At 48.1% G+C, this 20,704-nt stretch overlaps 1 protein-coding gene across 3 annotated transcripts in view; it reads right to left on the bottom strand.

Moving 5' to 3' along the window:
- The window catches only part of LOC100076816 (multidrug and toxin extrusion protein 1), a 30,691-nt gene extending 10,402 nt beyond the window's left edge, over positions 1 to 20,289 (bottom strand). For all 3 annotated transcript variants that reach the window (XM_029082793.1, XM_029082797.1, XM_029082796.1), the window contains exons 1-10: positions 20,087 to 20,289; positions 11,600 to 11,701; positions 10,668 to 10,736; positions 6,751 to 6,899; positions 5,915 to 5,957; positions 3,968 to 4,012; positions 1,922 to 2,019; positions 966 to 1,063; positions 745 to 858; positions 565 to 632 (exon numbers count right to left, since the gene is read on the bottom strand). In XM_029082793.1, the coding sequence (XP_028938626.1) occupies positions 565 to 632; positions 745 to 858; positions 966 to 1,063; positions 1,922 to 2,019; positions 3,968 to 4,012; positions 5,915 to 5,957; positions 6,751 to 6,899; positions 10,668 to 10,736; positions 11,600 to 11,701; positions 20,087 to 20,218 (918 nt within the window). In that variant the 5' untranslated portion in view covers positions 20,219 to 20,289. The remainder of the gene's footprint in view (positions 1 to 564; positions 633 to 744; positions 859 to 965; positions 1,064 to 1,921; positions 2,020 to 3,967; positions 4,013 to 5,914; positions 5,958 to 6,750; positions 6,900 to 10,667; positions 10,737 to 11,599; positions 11,702 to 20,086) is intronic.
- Positions 20,290 to 20,704: the final 415 nt, after the last annotated feature.

Genomic DNA, 20,704 nt, shown 5'->3' with positions numbered 1-20,704 from the left:
GAGTTGGTAGACACATTCCCTGCCCACAAAGACCTAGTCCAGATGGAGAGACAGACATTAATGGAAATAAATACATTTCAGATGTGTACATAAGTGCTGTGGGGCTGAGGGAGGGACGAATGAAGGCCACAAATCCCGGTGCAAGGGTGACGTAGAAGGGAGTAGGAGATGAGAAAACAAGGGCTTAGTCGCGGAAGGTCTCTTGGAGGAGATATGAACATATGTATATGTACATATGAACATATCTATGGAGTATATATTATAAATTATTTATACTAATGCCTGTCTCCACCTCTAGACTGTAAACTCATTGTGAACAGGGAACGGGTCTGCCAACTCTGTTGTACTGTCCCAAGCACTTAGTATAGTGCCCTGCACACAGCAAGCACTCAGTAAATACCACTGATGATGGTACACAACACTGGAGATTCTTTTGGGGCTTCTTTTGGCTCCTGTGCTTATCTCACCCCCAATATCGTGAGGGGAAGCAGGAATCAGAGCCTCTCCAGCCCGTACACCTTTCTAGCACTTGGAATCTGGCACCCAACATAATCTCAGGCTTACCATGTACACAATGGTGGCCAATTCATATACAACACTCTGGGCTCCCAACTCCACCATACCGATGGTGCCTGATGGAGAGAAATGGTTTTCTCAGGGGGGTGAAATGCACAGAATTCCCAGCCCCCAGGGAGACATCCACTCTTCACTCCCACCCAAATCATCGCCCTGGGCCGCACTGACCACTGAGGAAGCTCCCGATCTCGTAGGCCCACCACTCGATGCAGAGCATGAACATGCTGGGGATGGCCAGGCGGAGAAAAGAGTCCCAATCCTGCAGGCACTCCCGGGTCCACCCTGAGGCAAGAGACCAGAGTGACTCCTGGAAGAGTCTCCGAGGCTCCCATCCGTTCCCGCCCCGGCCGCATCCAGGCAGGGGAGGTTGGCGCGAGGGTGGCTGCTACCTCCCCATGTTGCCCGGTGTAGCTTCCTCCAGAGGATGTAGAGGAAGAGGAGGAGAGCCAGGATGAACTGGGAAATGGAATTCGCCAGAGCCGATCCCCTGGAAGAGAGTTGCAGTCACGGTTGGTTCAGGAGCCTTCCTTGTTTCCCAGCTCCTGCAGGTCCCTTCACCTGGGGTTTAGGGGAGCCCCCCGGGCAATGCATTGCCAACACTGCACTGTGGCCTAGTGGAAAAGCCTGGGACCTGGAAGTCAGAGGGCCTGGGTTCTAATCCTGACTCTGCCACTTGCTTGCTATGTGGGAAGTCACTTCACTTCTCTGTGGCTCATTTTCCTCAAATGTAAAATGTAGATTCAATACCTAGTCTCCCTCCTACTTGGACTGTGAGCCCCAGGGGGAAAAGGGATTCTGTTCCACATGATTAAGTTGTATCCATCTACCCCAGGATTTAGAACAGTGCTTGACATAGAGTAAGCGCTTAGCAAATGCCACAGTTACTGTTATCACGCCCTAAGGCCTTTCTGCAGAGCTCACCTGGAAGAACATCAGCCTCCCACTCTTGACCATGTTGGTCAGAGGGGCTGGCTCAGCGAGGCTCTGACCCAAAGGGTACAAGGGATCAGTCAGTGGTCTTGATGTCCAGCACCAGACCTTGTAATAATTTGGGTATTTCTTATGAGCGTACTATGTACTAAGCGCTGGGGAAGATACAAGACAATCAGGTCAGTCCCTCATGGGACTCACATAGTCTAGGTAGGAGGGAGAGCCGGTATTGGATCCCCATTTTACAGATGAGGAAACTGAGGCCTAGAGAAGTGAAGCGACTTGCCCACGGTCACGCAGCAGACAAGTGGCAGAGCTGGGGTTAGAACCCAAGTCCATGCTCTTTCCACTAGGTCTTGCTGGCCTTAATGAAGCAACCCCTCTGTTTTCCGCATACTGCACGCACGGCACTTACAGCACCCCCAGCCTCAGCTGGTAGAGGAAGATGTAGTTGATCAGGGCATTTAGGATGTTGGCTACGACTCCGATGACAATCTGAGGCAGAACAATTCTCTGGAACAAGTAAACAGAGGGAGCTACTTACCACTAGGAAGCAGTGACTAAATGCTGACCCCATTTGTTGGGCAGATTGTTTCTTATCTGTTGCCAAATTGTACATTCCAAGCTCTTAGTACAGTGCTCTGCACATAGTAAGTGCTCAATAAATACGATTGAATGAATGAATAGAAGTATTCCCAGGACTTTTCTCCGGGAGAACAACATTGGCCAATTTCCTGGCTTACCCTCAAGTCTCTAAGACTGGGCTGCTGAAATGGCCAGCTGCAACCATCCCACAGAGGATTTCATCTCACCTATCTTTCTTCCCTTTCCCCACTAGACAAAGAGGTGGGCAGAGTGCCTATTCAATTGTAAATTCACCTATTTATTTTGACTGCTTTAGTTGCAAATATTTTTATGTCCATCTCCCCCTCTACAGTAAAAACTACTTGTGGGCTGGGAACGGGTCGCTTCATTCATTCATTCAATAGTATTTATTGAGCGCTTTCTATGTGCAGAGCACTGTATTAAGCGCTTGGAATGTACAGTTCGGCAACAGATAGAGACAATCCCGGTCCAATGACGGGCTCACAGTCTAATCGGGGGAGTCACTTCTTTTGTACTGTACTTCCCGAGCACCTAGTACAGTGCATAAATACCATTGATTGGTTGATTGATGGCACCAAGTGGGTGCTCAATAAATACTAATGCTGCCATCATCACCACCACTATTATGAATATTTCTGCTACTAATATTTCCGTCTCCTGGGCTGCCATCCCCGCAGAGTTAGTGACCACAGAGTGGACCACCTGGCGACCTGGAGAGAAATTAGCTGAACCTCCATGTAGCTCTTTGCATTCTCCAGATGGCTGGAGTGGCAACTTTAAGGTTTGGTCATACTGGAAGGCTCCACCACCTGCTACATGATGAGACCCTAAAATGTTGTAGGTCTTAATGAGGCTTAACCAGTGGTACCTTGGGAATGGCTCTGCCTCACATCAGGGGCCGCAGAACCAAAACATCTGATTCTGCGTCTTGGATATCCAAAATTTTGTTAATCTGTGTAGTAGGGAGCAAAGGTCTAAGATAAAAATTATTTTGCACCCCCCCCAACAATGATGCACATTCAAACTACAGCAATAATTCGGTGCACCTAGACTTACATACTCTATTGCTCTTGGGGGGTGTTTATGGTATTTGTTGAGCACTTACTATGTGCCAGGAACTCTACTAAGCGCTGAGATAGATATGATCTAATCAAGTCCCTGTCCCACAGGGGGCTCACAGTCTTAATTCCCATTTTTCAGTCGAGGGAATTGAGGCACAGAGAAGTGAAGTGACTTGCCCGAGGTCAGCAGCCAGTATGGGAAGAGCTGGGACTTGAATCTAAGTCCTTTGACTCCCAGGTCTGTGTTCTTTCCACTAGACCAGGTACCAGTGTTGGTAAAGCTAAGCCTACAGTTGCCTAACTGTAAACCTTTCAAAATGTCTCCACCTCCAGGATTATATCCTGGGACTAGGAGGAAGGGCTCAGGGTGGGAAAGTGCCATAAATTGGGAACATCCACTTGATTCTTAATTTTATCCTGGACATCACCTACTCACCCTCTGAATGACATGGCTACTATATAAAGGTGGAACCTCTAGACGTGGTAGAGACTTCTGGGTTTTTTCAGACTGTAAACTCATTATGGGCAGAGAACATGTCTGCTAATTCTGTTGTATTGTACTCTCCCAAGTGCTTAGTACAGTGCTCTCCATAAAGTAAGCACTCATTAAATACCATTGATTGATTGACCGATTGATTTCCTCCATTGGACTTGCTCCTCCTCTCTTTAGAAAGTCATGCTTGCCCAAACAGAATTCACACGTGGTGGGGACCCGAGATCACTGAAACCTGGTCCTGCCTAATCCTTCCCCATCCCATATCATCTGTTCACCTCAAGGGGAGAATGATCATTACCTGGTTCTGCAAATATTTAACCTGTAATACATAGAGGAATGTGGCCTGTGAGGAAACAAAGAAAGAGAAAATGTTAATTCCTGGTCTTCCTGATTTGACTGAGATGGAGAGGAGACCTTAGCTAAACCCTGCCTGTCAGTCTGTCCGGGGCCTTGGGCAGTGCCCTGGGGCATATGCCATGCCAAAGATGCAAAGGGGACAGGCCTTAGAGGAGGCTGATTTGTGTCCCGGGGGAATTTCCTGCTGCTACTGATTCCCTAAGGTTCCATGTCAGACTTGCACTGTCAAGAGGGGTTGTTTCCACCCCCACATAGAAACTCCCTGTTGCAATCAGCAGGGGTCAAGTAAACAATTTTCCTTTTACTCTCCTCCTGCATCGCTCCCATCACCCACCCTCTCTGCCTGCCTTACTTTTGAAACTCATCCTTCCTGACCCCATTCCCCATTCCTCATCTGCCCCCTCTGCCCCCCCACAAAGCCTGATTTCTCACCACACCTCTTCCCCACACTGCCTCTGTTTCCCCTCCCCACCCCATCCCAGGACCCCAAAGTGGCAGGTCGGCAGAGGGGGTGGGGGGCAGGAATGGACTAAGGATGAGGGGAGAAGGGCCAGAGGTGCAACTGGGCTTAGGACAGTGGGGGAGGAGGGGCTGAAGGTGGTTTTTATAAAAGGCAGTGGGGTGGAGAGGATGGTGCAAGAGAGCAGGGGGAGGCGGGGAGAGGGTGAAAGATAGAGAAGTAAAAAACACACTTACCTGGCCCTACCTGATGACTACTGGGAGTTTCTTACTGAAAGTTTCTTGCTGGGAGATGCAGTGATATCCAGCAAGTTCACTGGATTTAATTTTTCACTGCTAACCCAAACAAAACTCAATCCTGTGCCCTACAGCCCCAACTGAGCCAGCCACTGGGAGAGGGAGACCCCTCAATTTTCCAACTAAACCCAACTACCATTTTCCCTAGATTGGCAGGTAAAGAACTGATTATTCTTTCCCCACCTAATGCTGCCCTGGGCCTGTCCCTGAGAATTCATTGGCTCCAAATCCACTTATCTAAAGATCCAGCCTGACTGGCCCTTTGCCACATCTTTGAATTAAATGACAAAAGGTCTTCATCCCAGGTGAGAGGCACCAGTCTCTGGGTGCCAGCTGGGAGGGTAGAATTAACTGAGTGATGGTGGCACATCTAGCTTCCTTGGACTGGAGGACCCAGGATGGAACAGTCAAAGTTCCCCAGTGTTGTCTAGTGAATAGAGCTGGGCCTGGGAATCAGAAGGACTTGGGTTCTAATCCTGGTTCTACTGCTTGTCTGCTGTGTGACCTTGGGCAAGTCACTTCTCTGTACCTCAGTTTCCTCATCTGTAAAATGGAGATTAAGGCTGTAAACCTCATGTAGGACAGGGACTGTATCCCACCTGATTAACTCATATAATAATAATGGTATTTGTTAAGTGCTTACTGTGTCCCAAGTACTGTTCTAAGTGCTGGTGTAGATACAAGGAAATCAGGTTGTCTCATGTGGGGCTCACAGTTTTAATCCCCATTTTACAGATGAGAGAACTGAGGCACAGAGAAGTTAAGTGACTTGTCCGAAGTCACACAGCTGATAAGTGGCGGAGCTGGGATTAGAACCCACGACCAAGCCCGCACCCTTTCCACTAAGCCACGCTGCTTCTCTGGCAGTGTCTGGCACATAGTAAGCACTTAACAAATACTGCAGTTATTATTATCCTGCCCCTGGTATTTCCTGGACACCATGTTGGACCCTTTTATTGGGCAGAGGGCATAGGCTCCTCCTTGAATGAGCCCCGCTGTACATAAGCAACGATGTATTAACCCCACTGAAGCTATGCTGTTTGTGGTTTGGTGATCTACACACAGAGCTCTGTTCCTTCTCTGTGCAAGTGTGAACTCCTCAGAATGGGTCTCTGGGGCTCTGGGAACTTACAGGAAGAGCAGGGATGAAGGTCATGACATAGATCTGGGTAAGCCTATGGAAAAAGAAAAGGAAGTCACAGGAAATGAAAAACTCTCACGCTTCGGGGGCCGACGCTTTAAGGCCCCATGAGCAAAAAGCCACACTTGCTCATTAAACAAATGGATCGAGTTTCATATAAAACCTGCCTTCAAAGTTGGCGTTTCTCCCCAAAGCCCAAATTGATAATAGTAATAATTGTGGGATGTTGGTTAAGTGGTTAATCTGGGTCAAACACTTTGCTAAGTTTTGGACTGGAGCAATCAATCAAATTTATCAAGCCCTCACTGTGTGCAGAGGACTGTACTAAGCATTTGAGAGTGTATAATATAAAAGAGTGGGTAGATACATTCTCTGACCACAGTGAGCTTACAGTCTAGGGAGGGAGACAGACATTATTATAAGTAAATAAATTACGGATATGAACATAATCAATCAGTTGTACTTATTGAGCGTTTACTATGCAGAACACTGTATTAAGCGCTTGGGAGAGTACAATGTAATAGAGTAGATAGATATGTTCCCTGTCCACAAAAGGTTTCCAGTCTAGAGGAACATAAATGCTGGCGGGGGGAATCTTCTTTTACCTTTTGGAGGTTCAGTGTGCCCAATGTGCAGGTTCAGCTCAAAGCGTTCCCGGGCCCCCAACCAGGCAAAAGAGCAGAACTGGAGCTGGGCCAAAGCTCTCTGGCCCTCATCAAGGCAACAGGCCTCTCTGGCTCTCACCTTCCAGGGTGCTCTCTGTCCATCCTGCCGGGACTGAGGCCTAAGCCCAGGGAAGCCTGGTTTGAGCTCGTCCGTTGCCTCACCTGGCCAGTTCCGGGTCCTGCCGGAGGAGCAGCAGGATGCTCTCGGTGTTGATGAGCAAGGCCCAGCAGGGGAAGCAGCAGAGCAGCAGGATCAGGATTCCCCTCTGCAGGACGACCCCCACAAGCTTCAGGTTTCTGCTGCCGAATGCCTGAGGTAATAATAATCATCATAATAAATAATGACTGTATTCATTAAGTACTTACTCTGCTTAGTCCCAGGTGCTGGGGTAGGTACGCGATAATCCGATCAGAGTCCCTGTCCCACATGGGGTTCATAGTCTAAGTAGTAGGGAGAATAAGCACAGATAATAATAATAATAATAATGTTGGTATTTGTTAAGCGCTTACTATGTGCTGAGCAGTGTTCTAAGCGCTGGGGTAGATACAGGGTAATCAGGTTGTGCCACGTGAGGCTCACAGTCTTAATCCCCATTTTACAGATGAGGTAACTGAGGCACAGAGAAGTTAAGGAAACCAAGGAACAGAGAAGTGAAGTGACTTGCCCAAGGTCACACAGTAGGCAAGCAGCGGAGCAGGGATTAGAACCCAGGTCCTTTGATACCCAGGCCCAAGCTCTTTCCACTAGGTCATGTTGCTTCTCCAATAAAAGCAAAAGTTACTTTCTGGAAAAGGCCCTAATCAGTGTCCCCCTCTCAGGGAGCACAGACTTTTCCAGCTTCCTCCCCCTCAGCAGCAGCAAGAGCAGCCAGGGCCGGCGCTGGCCCAGCTCTGGGTCTGGTGAGCTCTCCTGACTTGGCAGAGACCTCTGCTCAGTTCCATCTGTGCAGCCACAGTGGCAGCTATTCCCTCCACAGTTTCCACTGCTGCCACCAGCCACAACATAACTCTGTGAAAACCAGCTTGGCCTAGTGGAAAAAGCCCAGGCGTGGGAGTCAGAGGACCTGGGATCTAACTCCGGCTCAGCCACACGTCTGCTGTGTGACCTTGGGTAAGACACTTCACTTCTCTGTTCCTCAGTTTCCTCAATACCTGTTCTCCCTCCTACATAGACTGTGGGACAGGGATCGTGTCTGACCTATTTGTATCTACCTCAGACCTTAGAACAGTGCTTGACATATATAAATGCTTAACAAATACCATTGAAAAAAAACACCAAAGAACGACAAAAAGCACCCAAGGGGTTCTCAAGAGTCTCTATCTGGAGTTGCTGATGAGGCTGGAAAAAAACATCACCTGGCCACACTGGAAATTCCCTTCACCAGCCTGGAAAGGCCAGTTCTGGGGCAGCTGGAGGCCACTGGCCTCTGGCTTCCAGCCCACCTCTCCCAGGATTATGCTCCAGGCAGGGACAACAAGAATGGCCAACACTTGCCGCCCCACCCAAGGGGCTTCTTTTCCTACCTCCCATCTTTTCCTTTCTCCCTTTCCACCTTTCTCTCCCCCCTTTCTCCTTTAATGAGTCCCTTCAGCTCTTTGGGATGTGGAAAGCTCCTTGTTTTTGTTCTCTCCCAGGCTCTCAGTACAGTTATCTGCCCACAGCAAGCACTCCATAAATACCATTGATTGATTGAAGTCATAATCCAAAACATATGACCGTCCTGCCAACGTGGGATGTCTAGTCACTTTGGAACATGAATGTTATTGTGTTTTTTGGTTACAGTATTTATTAAGCCCTTACTAGCTGCCAATCACCATGCTAAACACTGGGCTGATATGAGAGCCTTATCCAAAAAAGTCCCTGTCCCACATAGGCCTTACAATCTAAGAAGGAGAGAAGCAGTGTGGTCTAGTGGAAAGATCCCGGGCCTGGTAATCAAAAGGACCGCAGAAGTGAAATGACTTGCCCGAGATCATGCAGCAGACAAATGGCGGAGCCGGGATTAGAACCCATCTAATGCAAACATGGAACCTGAGTAAATCCACCCTGAAATGTCCCTATTTTGCCCAGAGTAGATAGGTTTCATATGAATATCCTGGATGAAGAAAATTTCTACCCACCCACTGAGATAGAATTTCCTCCCACCCACAGGTCTGGGGAAGGAACACGGCTGAGTGCTTATCTTTCTTGTGAGTGTGGGATTTAATTTCTCGAAGACTCCTACTGAGGCTAGAGAAAGGGAGGGGCACAAGGTGAGTCTGGGAGAAACTTTCTTTGGCGTTTGTACTGAGGCCGGGGCTTCCAGGGAACAGAAAAATGTTTTCCTCCTTAGATGTTTAACAATAACCTGACAAGGGCCCAGAGCAAACACTGGCCTCCCAGCTCCGATGCCCAACAGCTGGGAGACATCAGCCCAGCGGCCCAAACCTGGGCCGGGCATCGTGATTCTGAGCCAGAGTCAGCTTCTCTCAAGAGGCAAGTCACAACCGGGGCCCTCGGCCTCCTTGTTTGAAGAGCAGGGAACATTCTCCAAGCCTGATGCGGGCTCTCGAATTAGCTATGTCTGCTGGCCTGTGGCTCGCTGACGAGTTTGAAATCTAGTCGGGAAGAGGGCAAATATAGACACATTATTGTAGAAATAGGCAAACATTAAGGATGGAATTGTAATATATGTAAAAGAGAAATGAGAACGCAGATGGCAGAAACCCTTGAACGTACGTTTACGGAGGTTGACTGCACACAAGGACTATGGGGAACTGAAGTGATGGGAGGGATGGGGGAAGATGGGGTTAATCTGGGTAGGCTCCTTGGAAGAGGTGGGTTCATGTTGAGGTTTAGAAAGATGAGAAGGGGACTGGTTTGGTGAGAGGAGGGCGAAGGTCACTATGGCCAGTAGGACAGGAGGGTAAGAAGTGAGTGACAGTAACCAGCAAAGGCTCAAAGTTCTGCACACAGCAAAGGCTCAGTAAATCCTGTGGACTGACTGACTAACTAGCTCAAGCTCTTTTTCTTTCTCTAATTGGCTGTGAAAAGACCAGAAAAGATCAAAGATTCTTGTCTTTGGAGAGGTTATAAGTCCTCTGGGACTGGGTGGGAATCTCCAAGAATCTTCGAGGGGAAGGTGGGAGCAGTGAGAGGCTTGAAGGACAAGTCCCAAAAGCAGCCTGAAGGAGGACAGTAGGACTGGCTCTAGGCTCCACTCCCTTAGGCCACTCACTGATCACCTCTGGGCCTCAGTTTCCTGGGCCTCAGTTTCCGCATCTGTAGAATAGGGAAAAGATTCCTGCTCTCTCTCCTCCTTAGTTTGTGAGCCCCTTGTAGGACAGAGATTGTATTCGATCTGATTACTTTGTATCCAGCATTTGGGTAAGAACAGAAACAGAAGCAGATTTCTTAGAGAAACAGCATGGCCTAAGGGAAAGAGGTGGACCTGACAGAAGACCTGGGTTATAATCTCAGCACTACCACTTGCCTGCTATGCGACCTTGAGTAAGTCACTTAACTTCTCTGTTCCTCAGTTTTCTCATCTGTAAAATGGGAATTAAAAACCTGTTCTCCATCCTGCTTCAGCTGTGAGCCTAATGTGGGACAAGGACTGTGCCTGACCTGATTATATTGTATCTACCCCAGTGCTTGGCATTCAGTAAGAATTTAAAAATTAGCACAATTATTATTAACAGAAAACCCATCATACATCCTGCAGTGGGATTTCTATGTTTGCAACCCTAAGTTTGAGCAATAGAAAGTAGGCTTCCTTTTCTAAAGACGAAAGCCTTCCCCCAAAAAAACCCAACTTCCCCAGCCTTCCCAAGGAGAGGAGAGAGCCGATCCTCCCCTCCCACCACTGACATTTTCAGAACTGAGACTTTTGACTTCCGGCTGGCCCCTTTTCCTTGCCGGGTAAAAAGAGTTCTCAGTCTTTGTCCTGGGAGCTGAGGGAGAGTCCGGAGGCCCTCACCAGCACCTGGAGGAGATCCCCACTGGGCTTCCTTTCCCTTTTCTTTCCTCTGACAAACGTTACTATGAATTGACAACCTACATCAGACAGAAATACATCAGAGAAGTCCCTGTCACTTACCTGGGAGATTAGGGTGTCACAGCCTGAGGATAAGCCAAACCCAACTGATATTCCGATGACATTTATAACCTGAAAATACATTCACCGAGATAAAGCAACCCAGATTACTCCAGAGAAATAAGACGCATTCTCGGACAGCAGAATAGAATACACTGAGGTAACAGCCTTAAAACTGGGGCAGATGATATCTTTAAGTACTGCTGAAGCCCAGGCATGCGATGTTTTACAATCCTAACAGTCTTAATGCTCATTTTATAGATGAGGTAACTGAGGGCCAGAGAAGTTAAGCGACTTGCCCAAGGTCACATAACAGATAGTGGTGGAGCAGGGATTAGAAACTAAGTCCTAGGGGGGAGAGTGGGAGGTATTCCCTGACGGCTAGTCTATGAAGTGCTTTTAGGAAGAGTATCAGTTTTGTCAGCCAACACTGAGTTTGCACCCTCTTCAATCTGATATTCCCCCCATGAGCTGATCCGAATCAGTCCCTGTTCCTCCAGGTTCAGTAAGGAGTGAGTGATCTGGTCAGTAGCCAAAGTCCAACACTGGCTTCTCTCTGAGGGCATAGGGGATGGTGGAGAGGTTTGAGTTCGCAAGAGGACCAACTGGCTGGAAGTTGTTTTTGGCTTCACTGATCTAGGTTTCCATGTGATAAAAGAGGATTCTGATCATCTCCTTTCCCTCCAGTTCTCTGGTGGAGCCAGAACTCAAATGACTGACTGGGTTTCTAAATTCCCCAGTCCCTGCCAGGCTCTCCCCACCTGCAGCGAGCCCTGAAGTACTCAACACCCCAATCTTGTCCACCTCACCCCCAACTCGGGAATATCAGTTCTACTTTGTTCCAGCCCCGTGTCTGAAGCCGGAGACTATGGTTCCCCTGAGTTAGACCATCACCCACTTTGGCTGAACTCCAGTGACGAAAGTAAGGTACGTACAGCGATGGCGAGGGAAACGGCATCCAGTTCCAGCTTGCCCAAATGGCCACAAAACACAGAACTTATGAAACTGATCAGGAATATCATCAGCTGGGACAGGAACTGGAAGGAGATAGAGCAAGATTTGTAATGGAGGTCAACTTTGGCCTCTACCAAAACTCCCAAATTGGTCTTTCAAACCTGGGTTGAATTTGGTGGTCTTTAAGGCTGGGGTCCCAAAGCCTCCCAGGCCTGCAGTTCTATCAGTGACCCAGAATTCCTGGGGGTGGTCCCAGGGACACTGCACCAAGTCTGAGTTGGCTGTAGGGCCAGCTAATCCATCCTGACGGCTATTCAAAAGGGGTTGGGGGCCACTGGAAAAGTATCTGAAATACTCAGGTTACAGATGGGCCGGTCCCTGAATTTTACCAAAACTATCAGGCTTCTCAGGCTGGGACAGGTCAAACTGGGGCTTCAAGCAGGGCTCTGGTCAGTTCTGGGTTACCTCAAGTTTCCTAAGGATTATATTCCTGCATCCCAGAAAATATGTTGGGCTCTTTGCCACCTGGCCAACTCCCATTTGACCTTAAATTCTTCTTCTAGTAATAATAAAGAGGATAGGCACTTAAGGCTCCAAAGAAGAAAGGTCGTTTCTATAGCACCCTAAAGTCACAAGCAGTAAGCATCAGGCATTCATTAAAAATCAATGGTATTTCTTGAGTTGGGAGAGCATAACATCATGATGATGGTATTCGTTAAGCGCTTGCTATGTGTCAAGCACTGCTGTAAGCGCTGGGGTAGAGACAAGGCAATCAGGTTGGACCCAGTCCCTATCTCACATGGGGCTCACAGTCTTAATCCCCATTTTACAGATGAGGTAACTGAGTGAAGTGACTTGCTCAAGGTCACACAGCAGACAAGTGGCAGAGCTGGGATTAAACGGGGATCACAGTTATCCTCAAAATGCTGTCCTCTGAGATAAGAAGGGAACAAGTATTTCTAGCCTTTTTCATAGATAGGGAAGCAGAAACGTAGACTGTCCTAGGGTCACAGAGCTAGTCAGTGGAAAGACATTGATTAGATCCCAAATCTCTTCACAGAGAGATCTGGACTTTTCCTATTAGGCCATAATGTCACTCTAAATTTACAGCAAGACTAATCTGCCCTGCTCTTCCTAGCCTGGAGAATAGCTGGAGGAACCCTGTTAGGTGAGATAGGGAATGGGGCTAAGGAGAGAAGGGAGGGCTAGGCCCCCTGAGGCCGGCTGCATCTTGGACTGGGGAGGGCACCCCGTGGCTTCTGCAGAGTCATTACGAGGGGTCAGTGGATCAGCCACTAGTCCCAGTGCAGAGTCCACCTGTGGAGAAAAACACAAGAGTCCAAGTGGTAGCATCAAGGAGAAGGAGAATGGAAGAAGAAGACAGCCCAGCTAGAGAAGACTCCTTCCAAAATATCTCCACCCCCACCAAACTCAAGACAAGTTCCAACAGGTGAACTTCAGGTGTTCTTATTGAATATGAGCCGGTCGTGGCCTGTATTTGATGCTCCATCTTTTCTTTTACCTCTTCCTGAAATTCCTTTGATTCTCTGGGACACTCTCTTCCTTCTCCTCTGCAAAACTCCTCCCCTCCTTTTTGTCCCTTATCTGTTTTGTCGGTCTGGTCTTCCCCTCAGAAGGACATTCTACAGGATCCTTCCTCAGACAGCTCCTTCCCCACAGTACCCCCAGGCTGTTCCTCCTTACTACTTACTACTAAGGAAAATGAAGAGCTGGCCACATTCCCTGCTAGACTGTAAGCCCCTAGAGTGTCAGCTCCTTTCTTGTGTGCCGGGATTGTGTCTACCAACTATATTGTACTCTCCCAAGCTCTTAGTACTTTGCACACAGTAAGCACTCAATACCACTGATTGATAGATTCAGGACAGGGATCGTGTCTACTAATTCTTCTGTATTCTCCCAAGGGACCAGTATAGAGCTCTGCCCACACCAGGTGCTCAAAGAACATTACCCAGTGATTGATTGTCATGGGACAGATTCAGCAGGAATCCCAGGTTCCAGGAGGCTGACCCATGACCCCACCAAATAGGGCCATTTCCCAATATTTTCTCTCCCTCTCTCCTCCAGCCCTCAGCCCTCACTACTGCAGCCAGGAACCACTTATAAAACAAATAAAGAAAGCCCATAAAAACCTAGATTGTCCCTGATAAAGTGTCATGGATTTATGAGTGGTAAATAGGCAAAGTTGCATGACCACAGAACTACATTCTTGGCTTTCCCCCAAATCCAGGAAATGTGAGGCAGGAAGTCAGGAAACTTTTCTCCAGAACTTTTCTTCGGTTTGTTGGCAAACTAAAGAAGAGTGCTTTTGACAGCAAAAGGGGCCCACCTTGATTTACAGTCACAAGCCAGTTATCCAAACTTCAGCAGGCTGAAAGGAGTCTAGTTTAGATAACCAAAGAGGAATTTGTCTTTAGAATTGAGATTAAAACACCTGCCTGAGATCCCTTACATTCTGTGCGCTCATTTGAACTAACCTAGGAACCAAATCATTCAGATAATCCATTTCTTTCTGTTCTGAATCCTATCATTTTTTGACGTGACACTCCAAATTGCCAAAGCCAGGGAAGAAGTAGCATGGTGGTATGAAACTCTAGCAAGAGGCCTGTCTGGTCCTGAGAATCAGAAATCTTCTGCCGCTGACTTGCTATGTGACCTTGGGCAAGTCACTGAGCCTCTCTGGGGTGTGATTTTCATCTGTAAAAAAGGATAATCACATCTGCCTTGCTCACTTCACAGAGATGGTGAAAGTAAAATGAAACAATTAAGAAAAACTGTTTCGGAAACATAAAAGCAGTGTGGCCAAGAAGAAATCGCATGAGTCTGGGAATCAGAGGATCTGGGTTCTGATTCCAACTCTGCCCCAAACCTGCTGTGTGACCTTGGGCAAGTTACTTCTCTTCTCTGTGCCTCAGTTCCCTCATCTGCAAAATGGGGATTAAATACCTTTTCTCTCTCCTACTTAGACTGTGAGCCCCATGTGGGGCAGGGACTAGGTTCAACCTAATTAACTTGTACCTAATCCAGCACTTAGAACATTGTTTGACACATAGTAAGTGCTTAATAAATACCTTAAAAAAGCACTGTATAAATCCAAAGAATTAGAACTGAGCCCAAGTCCGGGAACACTTCAGTTTCAAAGGACATAGGCTGAAGGGGTGTGAATGAAATCCACAAAATCATGGAGGGAGTGGATGGATGGTTTTTCTAATGATGACGGTACTTATTAAATCCAGACTATATGCTGTAAACTCCCCTCTAGATCGTGAGCTCAATGTGGACAGGGAACGTGTTTACCAACTTGGTTATAATGTACTCTCCCAAGTGCTTGTGCAAGGCCCTGCACAAAGTAGGCATTCCACAGATATGATTGATTGATTGATTGATATGTCAAGCACTGTGCTATAAACCAGGGTATAAACTGAATAATCAGATCCAAAGCAGAGCTCACCATATAAGAGGGAAGAAGAGATCTTTTATCTCTGTTTTACAGACAATAAACCAAATAAGCACTGTGATAGACATCAGATAATCAGGTCAGATACAGTGTCTGTCCCCTTTGGGGCTCAAAGGCCAAGAAAGAGCAGCCATTTAACCCCCATTTTACCACTGAGGAAACCAAGACCCAGAGAAATTGTGACTTGCCCAGGGTCTTACAGCAGATATCTCTAGACTGTAACCTTATTGTGGGCAGGGAATGTGTCCATCAATTTGGTTGTATTGTACTCTCCCAAGCACTTAGTACAGTGCTGTGCACACAGTTAGTGCTCAATATATCCCACTGATTGAGAGGGCAGCGGTGGAGCTGGGGTTAGAATACAGGTCTCCTGTCTCCCAGGTGCAGAATCTCTCTATTGGACTCTTCAGGTAATCTTCTTAATAATGGGACATCGTCGAATAACTAGCAGCAACAAACAGAACACTTAGCCACAGAAGAGCCCTGGGGCTCCTAGTTCCTATCTGGCCTCCATAGTTCACATTGGCTAACTATTTACCAAACTTCTAGTTCCAACTTAAATTCCATAACCCTTTGTACTCTGGACCCCACTGGCAAACCCAGGGCAAGCTGCAACAGGAGAACTTCAAGGACGTCTATGGAATACGAACTGGTCTAGGGCTGAGTCAGATGCTCCACCCGATGCCTGTGTTTTGCTATAAGGAAAATTGCCAAGAAGCAGCAAGACCTAATGGAAACATCAAGGGCCTGGGGGTGAGGGGACCTGGGTTCTAATCCTGCCTCTGCCATTTGCTTGCTGTGACTTCTCTTGCCTCAGTTTCCCCATCTGTAAAATGGGACTCAATCAATAGTATTTATTGAATGTTTATTATGTGCAGAGCACTGTACTAAGCATTTTGGAGAGTATAATAAAGCAGGGTTGGTAGACTCGTTCCCTGCCCACAACAAGCTTACAGTCTAGATGGGCATACAGACATTAATGTGAATAAATACATTAAGGATAAATACATAAGTGCTGTGGGGCAGAGAGAGGGTGAATAAAGGGTGCAAATCCATGTGCAATACCTGTTCTTCCATCTATTTAGACTATGGGACAGGGACTATGTCTGACCTGATTACCTTGTATCTATCCCAGCGCTTAGTACATAGTAAAGGCTTAACAGATGCTGCAATTATTATTATTACTCTTTAGAAACTACATTCAAATTTGGAACTCGCCAGGAAGATGGGGAACAGAAAGATGTCAGGAGGCAGCCTGCTGAGGAAGCTGTAGATGGCGTTTCAATCCCCAGAAATCTTTAGAAAAAGAATAGTCAACTACCTGTCCTGCCTGGTTTGAACTTTCACCGGACCAAAAGCAGGAGCCTGGACCAATAATAATAATTGTGGTATTGGTTAAGTGCTTTTTCTGTGCCAGGCACTGTACTAAGCACTGGGGTAGATACAAGATAATCGGGTTGAACACAGTCCCTCTCCCACTTGGGGTTTATGGTCTTAACCCCCATTTTACAGATGAGGAAACTGAGGTACAGAAAAGTTAAGTGCCTGGCCCAAGGTCACATAGCAGAAAAGTGGCAGAGCTGGGATTAGAACCCAAAGTTTTCTGACTCCCAGGCCCGTGTTCTTTCCACTAGGTGACACTGCTTCTTCCTGATTCTTTCTAGCTCTGGAATCTGATCACCTGTAATGGTGACACCAATCAATCAATCAATCAATTGTATTTATTGAGTGTTCACTATATGCCCTGAGAATAAAGCCTCCACTGTCAAGAGCTGTGGTTAGGACAAGCCTGCCCTACAACCCGACTGGATCCTTCAGAAGTTTCAGGCTAAATTAATATTATAGAAGTAATTCCTAGCATACTCTAAATTATTTGGAGGTGAGTTTAAACTCAGATTACTTTCATGCCAACTGGAAGCATTTAGGAATATTTTCTCAGAAATTCTAATTAAAAACTCACTTTGACTATCTAAACACAACCCTATGATATAAGGAGGTATTATTCACAGCTCCTTTTGACTGATTATCATTATACTGTATAGAGAGCAGAGCCAAACAATCCCAGCTCTCCACTGGTCTGCTGGGGAACCATGGGTTAGTCACTTAACCTGTCTGTGCTTCATCCGTAGCTGAATGCACAGAAATTCTGCAAAGACAAAATGAGCTTTGGAAGTGCTCTTTGAATTCAAGGTAGTATATTACCAATGATCCAGCTCAAAGTTCTACTGATCCAGATACCTTTAAGATGAATTGCTTTGGACTCCTGAACTCTGCTGGCCATGAAACAAGGTGGAGGGGTGCTCCTGCTCCTCTGGAAATCCACTGCATGGAAGTATCTGACACCCAGGTTTTCCTACTAGGTATCATGCCTCCTGTCTGAATAACGAATATGGGCGAATCTAACTAGGGCAGAAATCCATCCGCTTGGCAACAGGCACCACTTGAACAAATTATTTTTTAAAAAGTTCATTGTGGGTTCAAACCAGACTATCTGTTCCCTTTCTACCTTAGCTCCCCACAGAGATTGGTGAGTTTAGACAGGGATTATATTTGTGTTTTTCATTCTATAATTTCATCCAAAAAGGAAAAGAATGCATTCAAGGATCTCAGCAGTCCACCAGGCCAAGTGTTAACCACCAGGTCAAGTATTAAGGGGAAGACCTTCCAAGCTACTTTTTGGGACCTGTTTTCCTCTTGTGGAGAGAGGCTGTGTGTTATCTGACTTGGAAAGCAGTGTTTCCACTGCAGCCTTCACCTCACCCATAGCCCCACAGCACTTATGCACGTACATATCTGTAATTTATTTTCATGTCTGCCTTCCCCTCTTGACTGTAAGCTCCTTTTGGGCAGGAGACATAGGACATGTCTCCCATCTCTGTTGTATTTTGCTCTCCCAAACACTTGGTCCAGTGCTCTGCACACAGTAACTGCTCAATAAATCCCACTGATTGATTGTTTCCAGCAGTTAGTTTTATTGAGGTTTGGATGGCAGAATGATCTAGCAAATGTGTTGGGACAGGAGTCAGAAGACCTGACTTTAATGTCCAGTTCTGATCTGGCTAAACTATTTCCACTCCACTTCAAGTTCTTTTTGGGTGAAATGAGGCAAGAAATAAGGAGGGCAACCGAGGGCAACCACCTTGATCTTGAATCAATCAATCAGCCAATCTATGACTGCCTACCTACTCACTGTTCCTCCATCTTCTCTATCTCACTGCCAACCTTTCTCGCTGCTGACCTCTCCCCTACATCCTGCCTCTGGTCTGGGACACCCTCCCTGTTCACATCAATCAGACAACTACTCTCTCCACCTTCAAAGCCCCATCGAAAGCACAACATCTCCTCCAAAAGGCCTTACATGACTAAGCCCTTGTTTTGTTTTCTCCCACTCCCTTCTGTGTTACCCTTGCACTTGGATTTGATCCCTTTATTCACCCTCTCCTTCAGCCCCACAGCACTTATGTCCATATGCGTAATTTATTTATTTCTATTAAGGTCTGTCTTCTCCTTCTAGACTGTAAACTCAATGTGGGCAGGGACTCTATCAACTCCTTCGTATGGTACTCTCCCAAGCACTTACTACAGCGTTCTGCTCACAGTAAGTGCTCAGTAAATATAATTGATTGGTTATTGATTGATCTGTGTCCTCGGGGCTAGGTGTGGCTATTGGGTCTGAAGCTGCACCCTTCTGCAGAGGGCTGCCTGAATTCATTTATTTGATTATTCCTTTATGTACTTAGGGGAAGGTGGGGATGGGAGGATCAGTCAATTGTATTTATTGAGCGCTTACTAAATGCTTGATGGAGTACAATATAACAGAGTTGGTAGACCCGTGTTGTTTGCACATGTATGGAACAGAGGGCCTGGGTTGGGGGGGTGGGGTGGAGCTTGGCCTAGTGGCTAGAGCCTGGGCCTGGGAGTCAGAAGAACCTGGGTTCTAATCCCAGCTCTACCACTTGTCTGCTGAGAGACACTGGGCAAATCACTTCACTTCTCTGTGCCTCAATTACCTCATCTGGAAAATGGGGATTAAGACTGTGAACCCCAAGTGGAACAGGGACTGTGTCCAATTGATTAGCTGGTATGTACCCCAGCACTTAGAACAGAGCTTGACACATAGTAAATGCTTAACACATACTCTCATTATCATTATTATTATCATTATTATTAGTGGGAGGAGGAGGAGGAAAGGAGGAGAGCAGGGAAACTAAGAAGTTGGCAGCGATAATCTGCAGCCCAGTGACTGTGGTTCACCGGTAGCCCACTTGCCAGCACAGATTAAGGTTATTCTTTCAGTCGTATTTATTGTGTGCAGAGCACTGTACTGGGAGCGCTTGGGAAAGTACAATATAGCAACAACGGGAGAGAATCCCGGTTAGGAGATCTGAGTCTATCCCCACCCCAACCTTGGAGAGCAGGGGAAGGGGCATGGTGGGGGTGGGGATGGGGGTGGTAGGGTGAGGGTGAGGAAGGGGTGAGGGTGGGGTGGAGGGGTGGAGATGGGGGTGAGGGTGGGAGTGGGGTGGGGAAGGGGGTGAGGATGAGGGTGCAGGTGAGGATCGGGTGAGGATGGGGGTGGAGGGGTGAGGGTGCGGGAGGGGATGGGGTGCAAGGGTGAGTGTGTGGGTGGGGATGGGGGTGAGGATGGGGTGGAAGGATGAGTGCGCGGGTGGGAATGGGGGTGAGGATGGGGTGGAGGAGTGAGGGTGGGGATAGGGGTGAAGATGGGGATGGAGGGGTAAGGGTGGGGGTGGGGATGGGGATGGAGGGGGGATGGGGGTGAGGATGGAGGGGTGAGGATGGGGATGGAGGGGTGAGGATGGGGGTGGAGGGGTGAGGGTGAGGGTGGGAGTGGGGGTGGGGATGGGGATGGGGATGGAGGGGTGGGGATGGGAGCGAGGATGGGGATGGAGGGGTGAGGGTGGGGGTGGGGATGGGCTGGAGGGGTGAGGGTGAGAGGGTGGGGGTGCCGGTGGGTCTGGGTGGTTCTTACCGCCGGGCCGGCCAGCCCCAAGAGGCCCCGCAGCTCCCGGCGAAAGTTGAGCGCCAGCAGCCAGCGCAGACCCCCGGGCTTCGTGCCCTCGGTGCCCTCGGTGCCCTCCGCGGCCTTCTCGCAGTCCCCCATGCTCCGCGGGCCCGCGGCGCTCCCACGGGCAACAGGACCGGCCGCCCCCGCTGCCCCGGCCCGGACCCGGACACCCAGGGGCCGCCCCGTCCCTCCGCCAGGGCCCCGGGGCCCGCCCCGTCCTGCCCCGTCCCGCCTCCTCCTCTCCTCGTCCCTCCGCCCGGGCCCTTGGCCCGCCCGCTTCTTTTCATTCATTCATTCAATAGTATTTATTGAGCGCTTACTATGTGCAGAGCACTGTACTAAGCGCTTGGAATGGACAATTCGGCAACAGATACAGTCCCTACCCATTGACGGGCTTACAGTCTAAACGGGGAAGACCTCCTCCTTCCCGGGCCCGCGCTGACCGGGGGCAGGGGGCAGGGGCCACCCTCTGAGCTACGCTCCGTTGGGGAGACGGGGGGACGGGGGGACAAGAATAATGATAATAATATTGCTGGTATTTGTTAAGCCCTTACTACATGCCAAGCACTGTTCTAAGCGCTG

Source organism: Ornithorhynchus anatinus, chromosome 17, assembly GCF_004115215.2.
Source record: "Ornithorhynchus anatinus isolate Pmale09 chromosome 17, mOrnAna1.pri.v4, whole genome shotgun sequence".
NCBI classification, from domain to species: Eukaryota; Metazoa; Chordata; class Mammalia; order Monotremata; family Ornithorhynchidae; genus Ornithorhynchus; species Ornithorhynchus anatinus.
This window is presented reverse-complemented; position numbering and strand designations above follow the sequence as displayed.